This window comes from Kryptolebias marmoratus, linkage group LG7 (genome assembly GCF_001649575.2).
Source record: "Kryptolebias marmoratus isolate JLee-2015 linkage group LG7, ASM164957v2, whole genome shotgun sequence".
Classification (NCBI taxonomy): Eukaryota; Metazoa; Chordata; class Actinopteri; order Cyprinodontiformes; family Rivulidae; genus Kryptolebias; species Kryptolebias marmoratus.
The window spans coordinates 11,772,848-11,797,971 of record NC_051436.1 but is presented as its reverse complement, the minus strand read 5'-3'; the positions used below and the strand labels follow the sequence as shown (position 1 = coordinate 11,797,971).

At 37.6% G+C, this 25,124-nt stretch overlaps 1 protein-coding gene across 1 annotated transcript in view; it reads left to right on the top strand.

The window, feature by feature from the left end:
- Positions 1 to 584: 584 nt before the first annotated feature.
- Positions 585 to 25,124, top strand: part of LOC119617241 — an 82,029-nt gene continuing 57,489 nt past the window's right edge. The window contains exons 1-5 of the mRNA XM_037976734.1: positions 585 to 1,195; positions 1,280 to 2,304; positions 2,401 to 2,467; positions 2,754 to 2,925; positions 3,169 to 3,223. Of these exons, the coding sequence (XP_037832662.1) occupies positions 991 to 1,195; positions 1,280 to 2,304; positions 2,401 to 2,467; positions 2,754 to 2,925; positions 3,169 to 3,223 (1,524 nt within the window). The 5' untranslated portion in view covers positions 585 to 990. The remainder of the gene's footprint in view (positions 1,196 to 1,279; positions 2,305 to 2,400; positions 2,468 to 2,753; positions 2,926 to 3,168; positions 3,224 to 25,124) is intronic.

Genomic DNA, 25,124 nt, shown 5'->3' with positions numbered 1-25,124 from the left:
ACCTCATAACAAAAGAAAAACACTTCTCCTACCTTGAACTGAATCGGCGCATAAATGGATTCAAATATCTTGGTAATGATGCAAGTAATAAACCTTGTGAGGTAAACCCAGGCGCTGGAAAACTATCTGGTCATGCAGTACAAAACTGGTGTTTCCTCAGGATGTTCCCGGTGTTGATTGGGGACAAAATCAACAAAGCATCTGATGTTGAAGTGTGGCAGCTAATTTTACAGCTTAGAGAGATTGTCAGTCTTGTTTGTGCTCCAAAGATTACTGCTGGTCAGATCACATACCTCCGTGTTCTGATAGAGGAGTATTTGCAAATTAGGAAGGAAAGTTTTCCAGATCATCCATTAAAACCCAAACATCACTACTTGTGTCATTATCCAGACCTCATTTTTAAGTTTGGGCCTTTGATTCGTCTTTGGACGCTAAGGTTTGAAAGTAAGCACACTTACTTCAAACAATGTGCAAGAAAATTGCACAACTTCAGGAACATTTGCCAAAGTTTGGCAGAAAGACATCAGCTTTTGCAAGCTTTTCTGAGTGCTGGCAGTCTTTTTCCACCCGACGTTATTGTGGACAAAGGCACTGAATTTTTTGCTGATGATTACAATGACAGTATACAAAAGTCAGTTGCACATCTAGACCTTGATCCATCAAACACTTTGATTGCCAACGATGTGACACTGAAAGGGACAAAGTATAAGAGCAACATGTATGTTGTAATAGGTCATAATGATGATGGTTTAATAGTGGGAAAAATAAAGAAAATGATTGTTTATAAATACTCAGTAGTTTACTTCATCTGTGAGAAACACCAAGCTGTTCGGCTTCCTTCCATTGACTCTTATCATACAAGTCCTCTGCCAAGATCCTACTGCTGTGTCAGATCAGAGGAACTGCTTGATTTTTACCCACTTCCAGAATATATGGTTTGTGGTGTATGTCTTATAATACTCCACCATTCTATTCCTGTGTTTTAGAAAAATGTCATCATTAGATAACACAATAAAGGAGATCATCCTAAAGGCTTTGCCCAATCTTTGCGAGGACACTCAAAAAAAACTACTTTCCACACTTGTAACTTCTGGGCTTGAGTCTGCAGAAGATCTGAAATTTATTCAACAGGAGGACATCAAGGATCTGCTGCCTGTCGTTCAACAGCGCAAATTGTTGGAGACATTCAAGCGAGGTAAATAACCCTATCCTATTTTAAATTTTGCTGAGAAAAAAAGCATGTTTTACTCAAAATAGATGTCTTTTTTTATGATTTCAGAAACAAACACAGTCACACTAGACTTGGAGATTACTTCCAGTCCCTCACCTGCATTGCCTTTTTTCAGTCCTTCAAGTGCCTCCACATCCTCACTTTCCAGCATACCACCAATTTCACCACAACCTTCAGCACTGCATCTTGTGTTATGCCAGAATGAACAACAAAACCTATTTCAGCCTTGGACAGAAGACTTTCAAGTTCCATGGAACAAGATGCCACTGGAGATTCAGACAGCAATTTCAGAAGGTAAAAGACCCCGTCCTGACAAGAGGCGGCAAATGATAAGAATTCTTGCAGATGAAGTGCAGAAGAATGAGGCTAACCCCACACGTTCGCAATGCCTTACAATTTGCCAGAAGATAACCCGCCAATACCCAGGTAGCTTTGCTGATATGACACCATGTGGAAAGCTCATTGCTGGAGGGTATAGTTCTCTGCTGTCTCAACTCAAAACACGAATTGAGAATATCAACCGTTGTGGGACCTTTCGAAAGTACAGATCATCAGGACCCTGTGGCATAGCTGGAGTCAAACGTGGACCAAATGACATATATGGGTGTACCAGGTTCCAGCCAGAACTCCCCCCAGAGGAAACTGATGACACAGTGGAGGAGAAACGTCAAAGACTACAGAGTACCTTCAACAAGTATGGCATCAATGGAGATGATCGGCCAGAAGTGACAGACCTGATGAAGACTACATACAGCCTTCAGCGTAAACATATAAATGAGTTACCTGCTCCCTCTATTGCTGATTTACAAATCAACTGGCCTTACCTATTTACACAAAGGGGAATCTTTTCTCACTTTGAGTTGCTAACTGATGTTCCCCTACTCCGTGTCCTGGAACTGTCATTTGAGAAGGATGGTAATACTGTTATAGAGTACTTCCGCACTAAAGTAAAGGCTTCCTATGTCCAGACAATTTTGGCCCAAAAGGCAACTGGCGAGTTAACATTCCTTGTCATTCAGCTTTTGATGGCCCATTTCAACGAGTCACCTGACGGCCTAATACTGACTACAGATGTAAGATCATCGCCACTGCAAACAAACATTACAAGTTTTCACAATTTGTGCATATGCATACTGTTATTCTAATATGCCCTTGTTCATGCAACACAGGAGTATGCAACAGCTGCTGATGTGGATACAAGTCTAAGTTTACCAGCCAGCCCTCGTTTGATATTGCGTAAGTGCGGCATGAATTATCAATGGTTTCAGTTTTTGCTTAATACTTAGCATGTTTAATTTTTTTGTCCAATTACGCATACAATTCTGTAAAAAGGATATTTAGACATAATAAAATGACTAGATAAAATGACTGGACCTTAAAATAGTTAAAAAGCTATTGTTGGAATAACTTTGACATATTGACCTTAAATAAATTCAGTGCCAATGTATTGTCCAGTGTACACTTTCCTCATTTGTTGTATGAGGAAAAATTCAACGAAAACTTATCTCTCTGTCCTTCGTAGGTGCTAATGAGCAAGCATTGGCTGGATGGATGGTGAGCATTGAAGGCCGTACTGTCTTTGAGGGGGTCCAACCTACATTCCAGACGGGACTGGCAGCAGTGTTTGCCACCTTTTACATCTTCAACCTCCAGTACCAACATGAGACAGCCAAGACTTTGGAGTTCATTCAACGGTAAAACCATTCCTATGATTTTCTTACAATTAGCAGATTACAATGACATGGTTTTAAAGTGTTAAAGCAAGTAATGATTAACATTTGACAAAGGTGGTGATGTTTTTTCTGTACATAACTAAAAATAGGATAATTTGTCCACATTACATGAAGGAAGCTTTATATATATTGTACCTGCTGTATTCAGAGTGCCACATAATTTATATTCTCAAAAATTGTCCCATTTTTGATTTTGTGTTTTAGTCGCTTCGTTGGGATTAACCCAGAAAGGGGAACAAAAGCTGGCCATGGGAAGATGGTATGCAAAAGAACAGGAAAGACCATCCAAAAAAAAAGGCAGACGGTTAATGTGCAGGTTTCCACTCTTATCAAAAACCTAATGGACTTTGAGTGGCATTTCATACAGGTTAGTAGTTGTTCTTGTTTTTCTTTGAAATATTTCTGTTTCCATATCATTTAAGATCTAAATTATATTCTCTTTTCTTTTTCCATGTTGGACGGTGCCTTTATCTGCATCTAATAAAGTAAGTGCCACTTGGACTGCCGAAAACCATTAGTAGTTCACTTTTTAAAACCCTGTTGATTCCTGATTCCACATTATTTCAACCATGTTGAATTTTTGATTTTGGAAGTGTTTTTTTCTTTGTTTTATTTAGTGATACCAAAAGTATGAATATTTATTTAAGAACTGTGTTCCTGTGTTCCTAAGGGTGTAGAAATTAAACACAGTTCATGTGACTGTAAACAGTAATACTTAAATTTTTATTCATGTGTTAGTGAAAATATATCTTGACTTCAAAGGGCTATTTTATTTTGACCAGTTCTCAGAGGAATGGTTATGTTTTTTGTTTAGAATGTACTGAAAATATATATACGTTTGTTAGGCAAAGTGATGGCTTTAAATAAAAATTCTGTTCTGAAGGTTACTTATCGCATCCTCTTTTGTGTTATGTGAAGTTCTGATTATGCATTTTAAAACCGCACCAATTGTAGCACTTCTAAGAAGCCTACACTGGGTCAGGTATTAATGTTCTAACGTAAAACTAAGACTGTACTTTAAAAAGTAGCATTACAGTTTTCTTTGCAGTAGCTTACTCATAAAGTGAATGTAGTAGTAAAACTAAATCTACAGTAAAAATATTGGAACCTACTGATGCCAGTATTTGAAGGTATATTTACTTTCACCACTGTATTTTCTGGTGGCCAACAGGTACAAACACCCAGCAAAGACGAGAAAAACACATGCAACAAAAAAGAGATGCAAACAAAAAATGCTGAAAACAGAAGTGATCCAGTCCACTAGGGGGAGTCGAACAAAGAACAACTGTGTCCGAAGTCAGGTTTTGCATCATTGGGTCCTCGACGACCGGAAGAGAGAAGCTGTAGCTTTCAGCTAGCTGCTTAGCCTCTACCTTGGCGGTATGTTGCTTAGCAACCGTGACAACATGAATCACATAGCGGCGAAGGGGGGAAAAAAACAGACTCTAAGTATGTTTTTTTTTTTCTCCTGATTTCTCTATTACTCTTCACCTTTTGTAATAAAGGCTGTTGCATATTAAAAAAATCTTAGTCTGATTCTAAAATGTATAAACACGTATAGCACATTTACACAAGGAATGTGGGCGGGGGATCAGGGGAGCGGGAGGACCAGGACCGATGCTGAGCTGACAGAACACCGGAAGAGCGGAGAGTTCAGTGTGTGTGTTAGCAGTGAAGCTATTCAGTTGAGTGTAACGGTTTGTTAGACGGGTGAGCTGCAGCATCAGGAAAAGCGGCTCGCTCTTATTTCTAATAAACGCTGTTGGCGGTACTACGTCTGCGGTGTGTTGGCGTCATTACAGTATTTACTTACAGTAAACCACCTTAAAAGGTAATTACATGATTGAATAGGTAAATTTTCAGTAAAATACTGGAATCTGCAGACGCCAGTTTTTTTTTCTTTTTTTTTTTTTACCGTTTTTTTCGAAAGAACGGTAAAATACTGGCGTCTGTAGCTGCCAGTATTTGACTGTAAATTTACAGGATTATTTCTTAGTGTACCAGAGGAGCAACTCCTCCTTTCAAGTCAACACTGTTTTGAAACAAGCAAAAAGCTACAAGAGTTAGCATGTTAACAGACAAAATACGTACAGCATATACAGCCTACTACAGCAGGCTTGCTAACGAGGCTAATAACCCAGCTAAATAATTTAACTAACACCGGCTTGTCAGGGTCTCAGTTTTACTTTATAAAGAGCAAAACAGCAGAGAAGAAGTAATACCAGTACAATTACGTTTAATAATTTATAAATAAACTATAAATAAAAACAACCTGTTGCCTGTTTTAAATATATTCTCATTACTTGATTAAATAAAATTAAGTCTTGATCGAAAATATACAATAAAGTGTTTTTCCAGGTTGCAGGAAAAACACTGATTTTGAGCAGAGTGATTGCTTATGTTTTCTCAGTCTTCCTATTTATATCTGTTGATTAAAATTAAAATAACTGAATAAATATTATTATATACATAAAATATTCATTATTAAGCTATATAAAATATTTATGCAGCAAAAGCAATAAGAATTGCATTTTTACTTTTAAATAAAAACAAATAAATCATGTAATACTCCTTTTTTAATACCATAATGCTGTGAAACTGTGGTATTTTTGCTTAAAGTTATAGTACCATCAAATTCTTATACCAGCCCATACCATATCAGCTGAAGCTGAAGAATGTCAGTTCATTAAGATTAGTTTTAAAGTTATATTTCAGATGTTTTAAAACAGGGTTCTGTGGAAAGGTTAAAAACAATAATGTCTTACCTGATGAAGTTGATGCAGCTCTTAGAATGACCTCAGTTTGGACAAATAGAGTTTAACCCTGACTGATTTGATGAACTAACAGCTAATCTAAGTGGGGCCAAGAGTAATGATGCCACATTAAACAGATTCCAACTTTAAAGATTTCATAGCAGTTAATGCAAACACTATTGTACACCTATTTTCACTGCTATCAGAATCACACTACACCAACTTTCCAGCAGAAATATAATATCTGAACAAGAAATGCTCCAAAAAGTGCTACAGCTAACTGCATCCATCTCTATTTTGCACTTACAAACATGGAAAACAACCCCAATCACCAATTTTTGTAGCGGTTCATCCAAGAGAGACCTTTGCATTGCATTCAAGTTCCTGTCATATTAAGTTATGTGGTTATTTGCAAGCTCAATTAGTGGCAACAGCAGCTAGCTATAGCAGTTCTGGTGTAGCCTTGAGCAGAAAAATCATAATATTTTGGTCAGTACAACTGTGAAAAATGAAACAGACAGTGGTATAAGGTTTAAAATTTGAATTCGCATGAACCACTGTAACATTTTTGAGGCTGGAGTTGTTTTAAGATGGCAGCAATCCACTTAGCTCAACAGTCCAGTCAAATTTAAAGCTGAGGTTGTTCAAAATGCTTTCTATAGACAGGTAAAATAGTTCATAATCTTTCCACAGAGGAAAATAGTGTTTCTGCTTTACCTTTCAAAACAAGAATATGGTGAAAAACGTGTGATGTTTACTGTCATATTAATGTATTCAACTGCATTTTATTATTGGAGCAAACATTAACATAATTCTTTGCTTGGCGGCTGTCCAGCCATCTCCAGTAGCTAGACTGACAGCGGCTTGGCTGTCTTCACATCCCTGACCTGCATTCTCAATGGCCTCCTAAAAAGAGACGGCTCGGGGCCAGTTTGAGACAGGAGGGATTAGCCATGCAAGCACTTCGTCCATTTTGGAGATTTGGTTATTGAGTTGCACTTTGCTGATGCTAATTGCCTGAGCCCACGCAGGGTCAGAGAGGGCCACCTCCCCGTTGGGATGGATCTTTCCTCCTCATCTGAACGTTATATTACCTTTGGCTATGATTTGCGTCAGCAAGCTCGAGTTTAAATCCTCTTAATCACATTCAGGCACCCTGGCAGAATCAATAAAGACACAACAGTCAGAGCCATCCTTTGTCCAACATTTCATTAAGAACACTGACGTCTTACCTAACAGTGGTGGAAAACTTGAGCAATACATGTGCAGACCTAATCCAACGAGTGTAAAGATACCATTGACAGTGTATTGAGTGCAAAAATTGTCACTAATTATGGGTCAGTATGAAATTCTGATGGTAACCTTGAGCAAAAGTAACATGATTTTACTTTAATATGATATTGAACAATGTATGACATGATGTAATTGATAATATTTGAAAGCACAACTCTGGCTACCACTATTATAGTGATTAACTGCTATAAAAAATATAATATTAATTTGTAGTTTTCTGAAATTTTAATGTGCAGATGCCTATATAAGGAGTGAGAGAACAGAAGTTTGTTTTTCTTGTTTCTTTGTATTTCTTCTTTTTTTAATTGCTCATTGAAAATGCTACACATTTATATGTAAAACGTGCTGCAAAGCAGACTGTTTTAAGCATAACCAACAAGAGTAACTACCTGATGTAAAAGTAGAATAAAATAATACACAATGAAAAGAATTGTAAGAGTTGAAGCAAGTGGGTCACTGACTATTACGTTGCCTTACTTTTCCAACTAGCTTTATACCGAGATGTGAATTTCTCCCTGATTCTCTAATCTGAGATCACTCATTTTGCTGTCTGCTGCAGGTAAGATTTTAACTGTTGACAATAACTCTGTAGAACCCCACTTGAGAAAAATCTGATAATGGTTATTTTACTAATAATTATAAATTTCTGTTATTGAAAAAGTAGCATACCAAAGAAGATCCAAAAAGTAGAACAAGACAGACAGTCCATGTATTTGTCACCATGAGTGGCACAGTCATTTAATCCACTCCATGAGTGATCTTTATTACTTCCATTTCGTTTTGCACTTGAGTGGATAATCATCATTTCTGAAGTGTGTGTAGATGAGTAATGTCTTCATACAAAAGTGGGTTTCGATGTAAGTACGGGTAGGCAATATCTGTTCCAGAGTCAGTATATTTTTGTATTGATTCAGGCCCGGCGTACCTGCGGTTCACCAGTGTAGCAACCCGAGGACTGGAGCACGTAGTATTTTAATCTGTCAAAGTGTCACTGCGACCGGGCAAGAGGGAAAAAGACAGCGGGCTAAAGTTTGGATGAAAAAAACAGTAAAAGACAGCGAGATGACACCAAGCAGTCAATGCCAGTGAGCACCATTGTGCAAGAACACACAGAAAGTTGCACCTGCACAAAAAAAGGGAACATAGAACTTGTCAGTCAGTCAATCAGTCAATGTCCACTTGAGGGACTTGACTTCTGGTCCTTACATCCCCACAGACATCCCAGCACAGCTCACTGAGCTGTACAACACTTCCCAGGCAGAGCTCTGCTTCATACTTACAGGCTACAAATGGGAACTCTTGACCTCATAGATGGTGACTCCTGAGGACAAGATACATTTTTTTTCCTTATGTCTCAGAAGTATATGAATATGAGTCCTTTTTTCTTATTAACAAGCAAGTACTCATCCTCTGAGTTCCAAATTAAACTTGCCTGGCTGTGTTTGTGTTGATGTTGCCAGCTGGGGGTTTATAGTAACAGCTAATTCCCAAGACAGCTGCAGAGATGTTTGAGAGTAGGCTTGTGAACAGCTTTTATTGGCAAACATGCTAAAGGTAAGATGATGAATTAGAGCGTCGCATCCAGGCAGTGAGCTCAACCCGTTGTGTATTTGTGGAGTTGTATAAACAACACATAAGAACATTTGCTCCCAGGAATACTCAGGGTCGTTATTCCAGAGAGAAATCACACCTACTTCAGATAAATCAGGATAAGGAAGCTGTCTGTAACAAACACAAGCTTTGTGCTAAGTGGGGAAAGTACCATTCTGCTGAAATGAGATGATGTAGATTGGATTACAGAATAGTTAGTGATTTCCCTTCCGGAACAGTAGAAGGCAGTGCCAGCTAGGAGGTCTGGGGGCTTGTTGGCCCAAAACCTTTAAAAACCAATGTGATTTGCTACAATCTTATGCATTTTGAGTGTAATATCATAGCATAAACGAGATGCGATCAAAACAGATTTATTGTACACAATGTCAATGTTTTTTTCAAATGTGAAAAATCAATTTTGGTCACATTAATTTGTGCTGCCACTTTGAGAGAGTCAGTAGAGTAACTGTAGCATAATCATAGCTTCCTTTCGTAGAATCATATTGCAATAAAGCTGATATAAGCTTCAGTAAACCCTAAATATACAGTCATAACATTTGGTTTGTATATACATTTCAAGAGAACACAATGATAATCACTCTAGCTTTTCTATGGCACTTTCAGAGTTGGCATAAATGCTTTGTATTTGTATTTCAGTCTCAAAATGTTTCGGATAAACATCATAAGCTTACAGGCTGCCTCCTGCTGTTTGATAATCAATGTGTATCAATAACCATTTTATGACAGCTTTCTGAACCACAATCAAATTGAATAGTGAGGTGTCAAAAGATTCTCACCACTTTGAGTGGCATTTTGAGACCAAAGGTATCTTCCAAAGCCGTAATCAAATATTGTAATGAAAATAATAAAATTTCACAAGAAATTAAGTCTCTTGTAGGGGTGTTCCCAGTCACAGACATCGACCCTTAAAGAAATGCTAGATAATGTGTCCCTGTCTTCTTTCCATGTTGGGAATTGAAGCCAGCAGGATCCGGTTTAAGGGAGCTGCCATGTTAAATTTTTGGAGCCAGAGTATGCGCACTAGGAATGTGAGACTTAAATTCTCACCTACTCCCCCCGCCCACTATCTTGGCACACGCTTACATTACAGGATTTAAAACTTGTACTGGCACCAGTTAATGGGGACGTTGGTCCTCTTCTGGCTTCAACTTCTATATTTCTATGTGACACAATTAATAGCCAGAAATGATAAGACGAAATAAAACTGTCAAGAAAGTATGAGACACCACCATTATGTACAAGTGTAGAATAAAACAGGAAGTGCCAGGCCAGGAAACAAGATTAAAGCTTGACACAGGACCTGGAAATTGTACCATCCTTTAGATAATTGTCAAGTTTTCAACTAATAGTTTTTTAGAAATCATTTTGTTGGTGTTTAAAATACTGTTTTCTGTCAGGCTACGTTATCTTTGGTATTTTTTCAAATAAATTCAGCAAATTAAACGAGAACAAATTGTCTGTTGATACCTGCACTGCTGCAGTTCTCCTAAACATTAGGTGTCGCTAATGAGAAAACATTACTCCTAAACAGCAGAACGGGCAACCAGAAGAAGAGTGGTCCTCTAAAAAGTACAGCCTTTGAATCACAGACAGTACATCTAGATCTCTGACTGGAACCTGGATGGGACCAGCTTCCCTGCAGTCTGGTTCCAGGACAAGCTTTATTTCTGCCTCTTGCACTTAAACAAAAGGAACATTGTCTTTGGAAAAATAAAAACAATTATAAACTGTTGACTCTTGTTCATGAATTTGCTTCTTACCTTACATATTTAGCTTTCATTGGTTATTTTATGCTTAGAAATAAGATCACGTGTCACCATGATTGTGTGTGAGAGACAATCAGATTTTTTCGGTTTAAAGATATAATAAACCAATGCATCTAAATTTAATTCCAAAAGTGCACTGGTACATGGCAGCTTGACTGATCCAATCACACTGTGCACAATGCAAATCCATGAATCAGTACAAATTAGTTAATCTTCACATCCCTAGTGTCTACACAATGCAAATTAGTCCCAAAACATCCTAAACACAGTTCATTGTTACACTTTATTAACTTTAGCTTGACTGTAGAAATTCTGTTTCTATCTGCTCTTCCTAATGTGTTCAACTCAGTAAATGCTGAGCTCAGGTATGCTGCTAATGTATGCACGATGAGATCAAAATATGTAATTTATACTAGTAAGAGACAACTATTTCCACTGTAAAGGCAACATGACTACTGTTACGCTGTTGTTGTTCTCCTGTGCAGTCCATAAAGTTAACCTGGAGTTAAAGTTGTCTGAACAGTGAAACAGTTTTTTTATGCAACCAACTCTGGCCACCATGGAATATGAAATACTTTTATCATTTATTAGTATTATGGTTGTGGTTAAGAGACTGATTTGCCAGGAAAAGAGGCGATTTTAGATGTCAGAAGAGCAAACCACCTGGGTGTGTGTGTGTCTGTGTACTTTGTTGGAGGTCCATCTATAATGTACAAAGACGATTAAGTTTGAGCAGCTGCCGGGGCAGCAGACATCCAGTTGAGTGGTGGGGTGCAGATAAGAATGAATGCAAATATACAGCAAGAGTGACAGATTAACCTTGGACAAGGTTGGGCATTAATGCTGCGAGCAGGCAGGAAGCACTCCACTGCTTGCTGTGGTAAAACACACACAGACCCACACACGCACACACACATACATTTACACATAAAAACAAGGCATGCAAATATGTGTAAGAACACAAAACTCACTTCTACACACACAACTGTGCACATAAGTGCAAGATGATAATACATTACTCATCAATCAGTAGTAAAGTCATGGACCACTGTCCATTGTTTTAATTATCCACCTAAAGCTGCACCAACACCTCAAGGAAAGAGACACCAAAGACTTCAAGCTACCAAGCATGAGACACAAGCTCCTTTTTTTCCTTCTTCTGATTTTAAAATTCATGTACATCTCACTCCAGTTATCTGAAGATGCAGACATATATTCTTGAAGAGTCTGCCAGTTCTAATACAAACTGTTTATGTTAATTATCTCTGTAGCAATGCATAATACAATCTGGTACATACTGGGTACTTACCAGAGACATCAATGTTTCAGTAGTAGATGTGCATCCAGGTTCAGTGATTACTCTCTAAGAGTTTTTTTGTTGTTGTTGATACCTGTTTCATTAGATATATTTCTGACAGACAAAGTGGACTCCAACAGTTAATGTCAAAGTTTTAAACAAAGATCTCATTTACTTTGTTTGGAAGAGTATGGTGTGATGGGAATGGCTTTCAACTACTACTACACCAAATCTTAGTTAAACATCTGTAAAACTGACTGGGGTTATAGCTATTTTTGTCTGGTAAGGCTGATTAGCTGCGGCAGCCATCTTGAATCATACTGACTGCACAAGGTAAAAAGTTGCAGATGTCTATCTAATGATTACTTTCTAGGAAGTTCTTTAAAATCCATCCTCTAGTTTACAAGATATTTCGCTAACAGACAAACGAATAGGTGCACAAACGCATTAAAAAACATGACTGCCCACTTTTCATGACAGCAGGTGATAAAAAATATGCTTTAAAAAAATAAAATTGCAAAGTTCTTGATGTGCATTAAAGAACCTGAGGCAGTTTGAGCTTTGTGACATGCTAATGTTAAAAATGTACAATCATACAACATACCTCCACACTGCTAAAAGAGGCAGATTTAAGAGGTATGACTGACACTTTTACCATTATGCATAAATGCCTATAAAAGCATAATTTACATCTGAAAACTGCATGCTTATCACAGGACATAGTGCTAACCCTGCCCTCCATAATGACTCACAGCTCTTACCAGTCCTCTGCTATAACATATTGTTGGCTTTCTTGAAAATATGACTGCAAAAAGCTAACTAAAGCACACTGTAAATGAATAATAACAGCTCTGCCTCTCTCCCATCTTTCTGCTTTCCTTTGACGTCACATGCAGGGAGACGGTATCTAGGAGCAGGTAAAAATAGTGCAGCAGAGGTAGGAGACATCAGGTTGAGATGTGCTGAGCAGATGGGGAGAGAAAACAGCGAATAACAATAAAGTAGATGGATCTGGCCTGGGTGGCTCTTACTGTATTGTGTTCCCTGCAAAGTTCTTTTGAGAGCCCGGATTAATAAAACCTGGGCCAGCGTGCAGGAAAAAAAGAGGTGGAAGTTTGGCACATTGTCAGGTGGCTTAATCTTGGGTGTTATTTTTAAAAGAGGCTGAAAACTTAAGAGTTATTGCAACATACTGACTTTATGTTGTAGCATTAAACCATCATGTGAATTTGGCCTAGTTCAGTGTTTGTACTATTGAAACAGCTGGTACTTTAAATTTGCAGAATAAAATTGCAAATTCTCGAGATGTAGAGTTACTTGCGGAGTTGTTTTTTGACCTCAGTTTACTTTAAAAGAGTTTTAAAGCTCTTATATAATGAACTATTTGATGGTGTTTTCCAATTAAATGGCTTCTTTTTTAGTTCTGATCACACTTTTTTCTCAGTAGGTCGTGTTTTAAGGTTGTTCGAAAGAAACAAGTCTAAAAAAAACTCAAATACTCTTGATCATAAAAAATACTATGTTCCATTTGGGATTTCCTAACTCGATGACCAAGCTATCTATCATAAGCAATACAAACCAGTAATTGTAAATTTCACTGTATTTGGGAGTCTTATTTACAAGTGATGGCAGGATGAAATGGGAGATGGATCAGCTGATTGGGGCCTGGTTTGCAGTAATGAGGGTGTTGTCCCAGTCTGTTATGGTGAAGAAGGAACTGAGCCAAAAGCCAAAGCTTTCGATATACTGGTCTGTCTACCTTCCAACCTTTACCTATGCTCATGAGGTATGGATCATGACTGAAGGATGAGATCTTGGATAAAAACAGCTGAAATGAACGTCCTTTGTGGGGTGGCTGAGCTTAGCCTCAGAGAAGAGCCCCATCATCCTGGGGGAGCTCAGAGTAGAGCCACTGCACCTCCACAACAAAAGGAGTCAACTGATCGGTATGCCTCCTGGGTGCCTCCTTCTAGAGGTGTTTTGGGCACATCCCATTGGGAGGAGACCCCAGGGTAGACCTGAAACTCACTGAAGGGAATATATATCTCTTCTGGCTTGGGACCACCTTGGGCTCCCCAAGGAGGAGCTGGAGAGAATCGCTGGGAAGAGGAATGTATGGGTTTCCCTCATGGAACCGTTTCCTCCATATCTTGTCCAAAGATAAGCAGAAAAAATCAGATGGATGAATTGAATTGATGTATTTAAACACTGTAGTAACATGATAACTAAGGGAGGTGGTAAAGTCCAATGGATTTAATGAGCTACAAACAGAAATGCAATGGTTTATTACTGCAGCTATTGCTATTTTGTATTTTGGACTTTGAGGTTGACCCATGATGAGAAATATGTCATCCCATGTCGTGTTTTTGACATGGCTTTCGGGGACTTTCCAGTTGATATTCCCAAATCAGAAATTTTTATTAAGTACCCAAAAGCCTTTTGTTGATGTAATTTAACTGAATGAACAGGGTTGAACTAAATTATCATTTAAATAAATTAGATAATCATCGTAATTCATTGGAATATAATTTTATACTAAACTGAGATGAGGTTTCCTAAATTTTTGTTGAGTTTTGTCTTCGTCATTGCCTTTGAAAATATTCCAACAACCTTCAAATGCCATAAAATGATGGACATTTACAGTTACCCCAAGATAAAGCGTTACTGCTTATGTGTTTAGTAGTAATCACTCAGTGGCCAAACTTTCCCACACCTAACACAACTATAAATGACCTAAAGTTCAAGTATCTGGACGGCGCCTCTCTACTCTTCAAAAACACTTTTTAAAAACCTGGCCAGTGATACACCATCTAAATATGAGGAAGTGCTCCTCATCCACTGAGCCCCCTGAATGTACCCTTAGAACCAATTAGAGAACATTTCTCTCTGAAGATTTTGTTTTACATCAATTCGGTCCAATTTGCCTGAAAAAGACACAAGCCTAATGGGCAGTAATGATGGAAAACAGAGTTTTCCACTGATTCACCATCTAGTTTATAGATTTCCTTACTGCTGATACGAAGAAGAGAAGCACACTGTACATGCAGTTATTAATAAATACAGCGCAAAGTAGTTGAACATTTGCTCTATTCCATAAACTAGATGACTTCAGGAATATTGTCCATGATGTTGAATAAATAAAAATTGGTGCAGTATACCCTATGCAATCTTTACAATATTTACAAAATTTTCTTAAGGACTTTTTAGATTGATATGAGGAAATGGGATTGAAAAGTCATCATTAACTTCAAGATTGGATAATATGAGTTTAAGTTAATTTAAATTTGGAAGCAGCCAGACCTCTAATCACCTGGCTGGTTTTGTACTCTCAACCACTCTCTTTCTCCCATTTTTTACCTCCTTACTAATAACCATCCATCCATCTATTTTCTTTACCTGTTTCTCCTTTTCAGGTTGCGGGGGAGTTGGTGTCTATCTCCAGCAGTCACTGTGAGAGAGGCGGGACACCCTGGACAGGTCACAAGTCCATCACAAGGACACATAGAGACAAATGAGAAAAACAATCATTCACACTCTCACTCACACCAAGGGACAATTTTAGAGTTACGAATTAACCAAACATGCATGATAGGTTTGGTCTGCGATAGGTAACCGGAGTCTCCAGAGCAAACCCATGCATGCACAGGGAAAACATGTAAACTTCTCCCAGAAAACCCCCAGGCTGGGAGGCAACAGCTTTAACCACTGCTCCATGTCGCCCAGTGTACTAATAACCTTTTATTCATAATTATCTCTCTCTTTTTATTTTTTTTCCTTTTCCTTTTCTCTTTATAGTACCATCTAGAAGCATCTTAGGCTATCAAAGTCTTGTTCTGGTCTGCCAAGCAAGCTTCTGATCCATCCATCTTGCATATGTTTTAGAAGTTGTTAATAATGTCAATTCTAATTTGGTTGAACTTCCAAAACACCCTTTAGGGTTTGCACTGGTCTTTTTCATTAAGTCTTTTTTTCATCATCAGGCTTGTTTGATTTAATGTGAGTTGTTTATGGCGTAGAAGAAGATCATCTTTTTAAAAAAATAAAAATAAATAAACACAGGATACATTAGCACTTCTCTGCTATGCTACACTTTAAAAAAAAAAAAAACAAGCTCTGTGTGTACGTGCACAGTATGTGTGTGTTAAGGCAAACTGTGTAGGTGTATATAATTATATGACTCAGAGAGGAAGACAAGTCCTAGAGACACCACTGCAGACAATATTATTCTCTCTCCGATGCTCCTTCTGCTCCAGCAAGTGAAGGAGAGAAGGAAAGGTTATACCAGCAAGGAGGGGTATTGAAATTCAAGACCACTTCACCTAGCCCAGGAGTGGCTGTCTGAAGATTAATGAGCTATTTGGGGAGAGTTCAGCTATTTCACATGCACAGGGTCCACATTAGTGATATAATTAATTTTACAACACTGAGGTGTTGTCACCTCTCAGTAGCGTGCCATACGCCTATGATAAGCAAACCCTAATTAAACAACACAGATGAGAGGGAGAAAAAAAAATTGACATTCAAAGTCCCGGGAGACAAAACAAGCTCATAGTTGAGCTAAAGTCCGCTCTTTTCTTTTCCTCATGGGACACCTTTGAATGAGTTTTACATACTTCTGAATAAAGTAATTGGAGGGGTATTGATTTTTGTGTCCACATCAAGGCCATGGGAAATTCTGAGTATGCTGGGAATTTGAGGATTTGTTATAGTTGATGAACTGAACTACAGACACTGATTTTAGCACAGCCGATTGAAGTAAGCAAAACAACCAAAAATGTATCTCACAGGGACGGCCATTTATGTGTTAAAGAACTGTGAACATAATCAAAATATCTCACCAAATGTTTCTTTTCCCAGTCCCATTTTGACTCATCTAATATACTAATATACTTTTGTTTCCCTCATGTTTGCTCTATCCATATTTGCTTTAACTCTTACCAGTTTCCCATTCTCTGCTATTGAAATACATCACCACAGCATGATGCTGCCACCACCATGCTTCACTGTAGAGATGGCATTCTCATCATGATGAGAGGCGGCTGATTCTGAACAGAACAGTCATATATATATATATATATATATATATACTGAGATCATGTTTAAAATGACCCCCTCCCCCCCCTATTTAATGTCTTTAAAGATATTTTGCTAACAGACAGTAAAACGCATGCACACAACCAAGTATTTTCTAGTGAGTCTACATGTATAAGTCATTCCACTTTGTTGCCTATAAATAAGTTGTGCTGTGTTATCTACCCTCTTCATTTGCTTTCAGGAACTGTTTCCTTCATGGTAGACCTGCATAATGATACATCAACCTCCTTGAAAATGTTCCTCCTTTTGCCTAAGCATACAGTCAAAGATTCTTTGACTGCATGTTGGAGTTTCACAACAACAGCTTCCAAATGCAAATGCCATATTTGTAACCAACTCAACAGCTTTTACCTTGCCGACTGATGAAGTCACAGTAAAAAAAAAGATTGTCACACACATCCAATTATGTAAACATGCTAAAAAAGAAGGTTGGTAATGTCAAAAGCCCTGTAATTCCAATAGTTGTAGTCAGAAATATACAAAAACTCATCAGGAGCATGAACAGTATCTTAATTTTAAGCTAATAATGTTTATTTGAACCATTCTTTTTCCAGAGTGGAATAATTATACAGCATACAACTTCACTGATTTTTCTAAACCAAAACTGGCTGCCCAAATTTGAAATTTCGATTTTCTCTCTTTCACACAAGGTCGATACTATACATTCAAACTCAGCTATAATACATACACCCCCACAATTGGGTTAAAAGACCCTTGGCAAGTTTTATCTCAGCCTCTCGCATTTTGTAGCCAACAGCAAGCTTCTGGCATACTTCTGGCTGTATATGTGACCACTCTTCTCAGCGACATTAGTAAAGGTTTTGTGTCTTGGCACAAGTTCGTCTTTTGAGAAAGGTACAAACATTTTCAATTGGTCTGAGGGAGATGAGGTCAGGGCTTCATCAGAAACTAGTTCTGATGTTTTTACAGCCAGTTGTATCCAAGTTTCAACCATCTAGCTGCTGATTTGAGGCTTATTTCTCGGTCAGCACCCTTTCAGTCTGTGGTGATGTGAAACTGGATTCACTGTGGACCGAGACGTTGGTGTTTCAGCAGTTTTGTGTTCATGGGAGCTCCTGGGTTGTCCTGAACATTCAAACCAAATTTCAATCCTTCTTAGATCTTCACTGAGTTCATTGTAATTCTCCCATTGTTGTGAAGATTGATAGGAGTTTTCAAACAAATCTGTTTTATGGTGAAAACTACCAGCAGCAGTCAATTATGATCACTAATGAGAAGTCATTAGGCCTTGACCTTGTCAAGTTAAAATACTTTCTTGAACTTTTAGGAGAATATATAAATGCATTTGAGCTTGAATGTATATTCTGACTCCGTGTGGAATAGAGAAAATTTGCAATAAATTTCAGTTTTAAAAATCATTGAAATTATATGTTATATAATCATTCCACCCTGGAAACTGAATTCAAACAAATCATTAACAGCCAGAAATGAATGACATTCATGCCCATGATGTGGGGATGTAAACATCTGACCACAACTGTAGGAATTGCAGCTCTTTAATATTTACAACCTGTAAATACTGTCCCTGCAACTGTACATCTCTCCACCAACTACGACAAGATTTACCCTTAAGTTAGAACTTTTTTGATATCTGATGTGCACCTGACAAAATATGCTACTGTCTAAACATGTTTCTTAAAGCAAACTGAATACCAAAGATGATGTCTGCTCAGCAAATTTAAAATCACCCATCTGGTGTATGAGATAAAAAAAAAGAAAAAAGATAAAAAATGTTTTCTCGCTTCCAGGTGTCTTTTCTTTCTTGTGCAGCTGCTGTTTCCTTTGCAAGTCTCGATCATACATTCCTTGCTTTGCCAAAAGAATTTTAATTGAGATGACATTTAAAAAATAATTATATATATATACTGTTGGTGGGAACTACTAAAAATAGCAAAAAACACCAAAAAGTACATGTCTGAATTTGATGTCCTGAAGAATATTTTACAGATGTATCTTTGGCTAGGACCCACTGGCATCAACATCAAATGGACAGATTACTCTTAACAGAATTTCAAAGAAAGAGGGTAGTCTGATGGGCTCAAAAAACTAACATTCCTTAAAGGAATGCATATTGCATATTGGAGTTTTACAGTAATATTATCTTGCTATGAGGAATGACAAAGTTATAGCTGTTTTCTTCAAACCTTGTGAGTTACAAGTGTCTTACATAAACTCCTACTATACTGCAACATTGTGTGAGATCTGTGAGTGGTCGAAGTATGTATTGAAGATGAGCTACTACCACTCAAAATTTTAGCTCAACATTTCAAGTAGACACATCAGTATGCCCATATAAATTGTGTAACTAGTTAACCATCTCATAACAGCACAAGACAATATCTTTATACTCGTTAAAGAGAATCAACAATAACAAATGTGTATGCATTATAGTACATCAAGCTAGAAAATAACAGTAAAATGAATGATTTTATTTTGTTTGTTTTTTTTTTTTCAGTTTTTTGAAAAATGTACATTTTTACTTTTCCTTTTGAAATGTGCCTCTGAAATTGTCTGTTTGAAGACTCTAGTGGCCTTTACCCTTCTTCACAAAAATTATTGGGGCACCGGTAACCCTTGGTGTGTACATGACAAATGTGGAGTAAGGCTAAGAGAGAAATTAGGATTTTATCCTTACATATTAACTAACCATCCAGACATTAGATATAGTACAACAACCTGTCTTCAACAGCAAAATGTGAATGTTCATCAATTCACTACATTATGCTACAAGGGTATCCAGCATAATAAAATATGGCATCCAAAGGGTTTAGTATGTAGCTTGCTTGGTGTGAGACTTTGTTTTTCTTGTCAAGCTTCTCTCGATACATCAACAGATATTACACATCAATCTACATCTGCCTCAAGAAAGACCAGAAGCTTCAATATGAACTGCCATATTCAGCAATAAATCTAAAAAGCACTTGAAGGGCTCTCATACATCTACTGAGGTCTGGATTGCAACTGAACATTTGTGCACCACTGCAAACAAAATTGTCTGTCAACTCAAAAAATGCAATGTACTCTTCTAATGGAAAAACAAAAACAACACCCACATGTCATGCCAAGCATGTCATGCTCACAAGAAGTGCTCTGTCGAATTTTGACCAAAGCGACATGTGAACAGGTAGTTAAACTGGGCTAAAACCAAAGCAGGCTATTGCCATCATAAGACAAATTTGATGTGTTTCATGCAAACACTGTTTTATGAACCTATGCATTACTGATAATTTTGCATGACAGTTACTTTCATGGAGTTCTTTGATAATTGGCAGTGCAACTAGCAGCTAGCTATAGCCTTCCAAATGAATCCTGGGGACTTCAAACAAGAATATCATATTATTTGTACTGGAATATCTGTAATTTGAAATTGTCAGAAGTGTGAAGGTTGACAAATAGTGTTCACATGAATGGCTATGAAATCATTAGGATTGCAGTTTTAAATTTACAGCAAACCTCTTTGGTCTTAGCCCTGCTCGGACTTGCTCTTAGGGTAGAATCTCACTAGGCAGTGATCACTGGAGACTAGTTGGCGACTCCAAATGATGAGAAAATTGAGAGAATGCAAGTGATTTTACCATTGCTGCCTCACCAGATTCAGAGTGTTTGTGACCAGCAAACTATGTGGTTTCAAGGTGACGATTTTTGAAAATCCTGGCTTGCAAAATTGTATTCTAGGCCATACAAATGATTTCATTGCACCCCCCTCCACCTACATCATATTTGACTCGACCAACTTTGCACCAACCTTAGAAACTTCACCCACATTTATTATTTAATCTATTGAAGTACACTTTTGAAATAAACAGATGTGAACCCGTTTAATAACTTTTCATAGGCATCGTTTTGTAGACCTGTACATTTGGGACTGTACACTGAGGTTTTCTGTCATATGAGAGCTGTGCAGGTGTTAAAATGTTTATTAAATATACTAATTAATATTGCAGGTTATGTGGAGGTAGATCTGAGGTCTTCCTTAATAGAGGAGATATGTGGTAGAAGTGATCTTAAGAAGGTTTTATTGAGGATATTATTGAATTTTACTTGGTTCTGTTGTCTTTTCAGATTCCAAGGAAGTGGTAGGAGGATCCAGATGTCCGGAGGCTGGGTCAGGCAGGTAAGTGATTTTGTGAGTATTATCCTGAAGAGGTTTACCAGTGGGTTTGAATAGGGGACCTCTGAGGGAGGTGTAATGTGTTCATCTGTCGAGTAGTTCACAATGAATTCAGAGATCTTTCTGCACTGAGAAGGTACAGATCTCATTGTCATAAAAAAGTCAAACAAATTTCACAAGCAATGGCCAGAATGACCATCAGTGTGACTGTATAATTCAGGTGAATTAGCAGAGAGCTGTGGTCTGACCTGGTATTATAAAGTAGTGGGGCTCAAAAGAGATTGCACAAAGTTGAAACTCCTGGATCATTAAGTAATGTAGCATAAGGAAGTGTAAGACACAGAACTTGTAGGCCATGGTTTCACCCACAGGAAAAAGTGATAGGAACATGCCTGTTCTGGGCAGAATGCATGATTACCCTAGTCTACACTCACAGGTATGGTCAGAAATAAACTTAGTTTCTTTTAACTGAGACCATTCAAAGAGCTATTTACAACGAGTAAGATATTAATTGTTCATAACCACAGAACCCCACTTCAAAAGGTCTGAACTATTGTTTAAAGAGGGAAATTTTGTTGCATTACATTTATGATAAATGTGTGACCTTTAAGCAAATATATTCCTACATGTAAGGACTACGAAAGTTGAATGTTTTCCATGAATAACTATTGGCTGTAATTGTGATTCACATGGTGAATGTTTTCCTTTTTATCATTCAGATGCCGTCTTATGACAATCACATATATGAAAAGGAATCCTTGTAAAATCAGAGACTTGAACATGTATAATTAATATACATCTTATCACAGGTTGTAAACTGTTAGCTACAATCTAATGATAAATGGTAAACACAGGCAGAGAGGTGTAGCTGTACAATAAAGGAGAAACAGTTTACTTCATAACCCTCAAATGCCAAGCAGAGCAGTGTGTAAATAGAAAACAGAATTATTTATATTCATCAGGATTTGATCATAATGGAACAATGCAGTGACTGCCCTGAGGGGAAAATATGCGGTAAGGAAGAATTAATTTGCGTGGATAAAATGCCACGGTGATTTTATGATTTATGTTCTCACACATCACATGCAAAATGGAATCACCTCCTACTTTACAAAATAGCTGTTAATCAAAGTCTGGGTGACATTGAAACCATACTGATAAACAACTTTCAACATGCAGCTGATTATTCAGAGTCATGGGTCTAAAGACTTTGAGAACTACTGTGTATCTAAAAAATAACTCCCTTTTTTTGTTTGTTTTGGATTTTAAAAAAGTGTGCTTTTTTATTTATTTTTTTTGTAGTGAGAGAAAACCAGAGCTCCCAAGCTGTGATTTATTGTAACAACTTCTTTTTCTCCACCAGTTTTGCATATTTAATAATGATGACAAAGCACCGTATGGTTTATTTGGTGGATGAAAAATATGTGCTGTTTCTCTGCGTGACTAAACACAACTACATAGAGTTGTTAGTGTTTTCGTGGTAGATACGTTCATATTCTAAAAAGTGAAGTTTGGATGTTGTTTGTGTTGGGCAATTATCTTATCTTGAGTTTAATGCTTTTAATAACTTTTTAACAACCAAAATGAGCTGGTTTTGTTGTGATTGAAGCAATAATATGCAGTAATAAAGCAGCTAAATACTGCCAATTCAACCCAGTTTAACCACGTTGTGTAAAATGTACTATTCCTTTCACAGAAAAAAAGACTGTTCCAAGGTACTTCCCTTACTTCCACATGCATTAGGGCAGAGAGCTTTTGGAGACTGTGTAAGCTTTTAAATTCATTGCAATTCATGGATTACTTGGTGTAGAAAATGCTTGAACTTGTTATTACGTTTTACTTAAAAAAAAAAAATCAACTTTAATGTAACCAGTTGATATAGAATAGGTAAACCTAACCTTTCATTTCCCAGAATTTTATTTTAATTTTCCTTAGTTTACCTCAATTAAATCAGCTTATTAATAAGCTTTTTTTAGTATTAGTTTGTTTTATCCTTCTTTATGACTTTAGTTGATAGCTGAATTAGTGTTATTTCCAGCCTGTGTGCTTTTATGTTAATCTATGAGTTTTCATGCATGATGCTGTTTTTATGACCTTAGTTGAATTAGCTGATTATTATGATTTTTTTTTATTATTATTAATCATTGTGTGTATTTTCATGATGACTTTGTATTTTTGTGTTTTTATGATGTAAAGCACTTTGAACCGCCTTGTTGCTGAAAAGTGCTATATAAATAAATTTGACTCAACTTGACTTTGACTGGCAAAAGACCCCCCTTCTTTGTATTTTGTTGCGCTACAATCTGGATTTTAAATGAATTTCAATTTGATTTATCATAAGTAATAATTCTACAAAAATACTTCAAGGTAATAAAGGCAAATGGAGAAAAACAATATGGTTTAAATAACTTTTAAAAATATAAAACTGAGCAGTAGTGAATGTATTCACCCCCTTTGCTTTGCAGCCCTTAACCATTCCCTTCTGAAACCCTTATAATGGCAAAAAGATAAGGGAGACAGGATGAAACAGCTTGTTGATTTTTAGCAATTTATTACAAAAGAAATATCAAGCAGAACCTCCCAGGGATGAGACAGATCCAAGTAGTAGCATCTGTCTGACCTCAGATTGTCAGAAAGTGTTCATTTAAACAAAGCTTATCAGTAAGACATAACAAAACCAGCAGTCTTGTCATAACTGGAAAACCATATCACTTGGCATGACCTAACGTTGAACTGTGAATAGATATCCACTACACAAGACAATTCTGTTACATCTAATGAGGACATCTCAGAGAGACTATCAGTGAGACTTATTTTTCTGCAACAAACCTGTCAAATGATAAACAGCTGTTGTAACAGCTCCAAAAATCAACAGCAATAGAAAACTTCTAGTAAGGGCTACCACCAGGCAAGAGGCGGGGTAAAAACCAAGAAACTCTCCACACAAGTCAGAGACAAAGTTGTGGTGCAGTACAGATCAGTGTTGGGTTATAAAACCATCCTAAACCCCGAACATCCCACAGAACACCATTAAATGTATTATTAGAAAATAGAAAGATTAGGTCACCACTCTAAACCTGCCAAGAGATGGTCGTCAACCAAAACTCATGGACAAAGAGGGCACCAATCAGAGAAGCAACCAAGAGGCCAAAGATAACCCTGATGGAGCTGGGCAGACATGGAAGTATCTGTCCATAAGACCATTATAAGCTGCACAGAGCTGGGCTTCAAGGAAGAGTGACCAGGGGAAATATAAGGCAGACCATTTGGAATTTCCTTCTCAAACATGTGAAAGAAAGTGCTGTGGTCACATGAGTAAAACTGAACATTTTGACCATTAAGGACAACACCATGACTGTCTCAAACTCACCACTAGGGTATGTTTTACATCTGCAGGGACTGGGAAATTGGTCAGAATCTAAGGAAAGATGGATGGAGCAAAGTACAGAGAATTTTTTGAGGGGAACCATGTGAGGCTAATTGGCATTTCTAATTTGGCCCTAGTTTGAGTGTTTAGGAATGGCTGTACATCTCTATGCACGACCCATCCAGAATGTACCCTGCATCTCCTCTAATGACCGCTAGAGATAGGCACCAGTTCCCCAAAACCCTGAACAGGAACAAGCAGGTAATGAAAATGAATGGATTAAAACAAAAAAAAAAAAAAAAAAAAACAAAACTAAAAAACAAGAACAAAAGTGGAAGTTACTTCCTTTGTTGTGGTATTGCAGCTATGTGAACATGACCCATGTGGATGCCCGCATGAGCATCTAATCTGTACTATGGGGACCATAACACCATTATATTTTATAAACTTGAATGCAGTCATGTCGAATAAATGTCAAAGGATTGTACACATGCAGAAATTTGGATTGATTTTGCATAACAGTGTACATGCATCAATGCCCCCCTTTCATCACCAGCCCCGAGAGCTAAACAAGCTCCCCCCCTGACAGCAAACCCAGCATCTCTCCAAGTTTGTCGCTTTCCCTCACTGGCTCACCTGATAGGTAACACAGTTAAAATGGGCAGAAGTAATGGGAGACAACACAAGAGGAGGCCGTGCCAACAGCTCGTGGGTCCTGCTTGTGGCGAGCCGTGCCCATGCGACAGATGGATGTAGTCTCTGGACTGATTAATGTGCTCACTGGCCTGTGTTTCAGTGGCAGCGGCAATGAAAGGAGTTTGGACAAAAAGGAAAAAAAAAAAGAAAA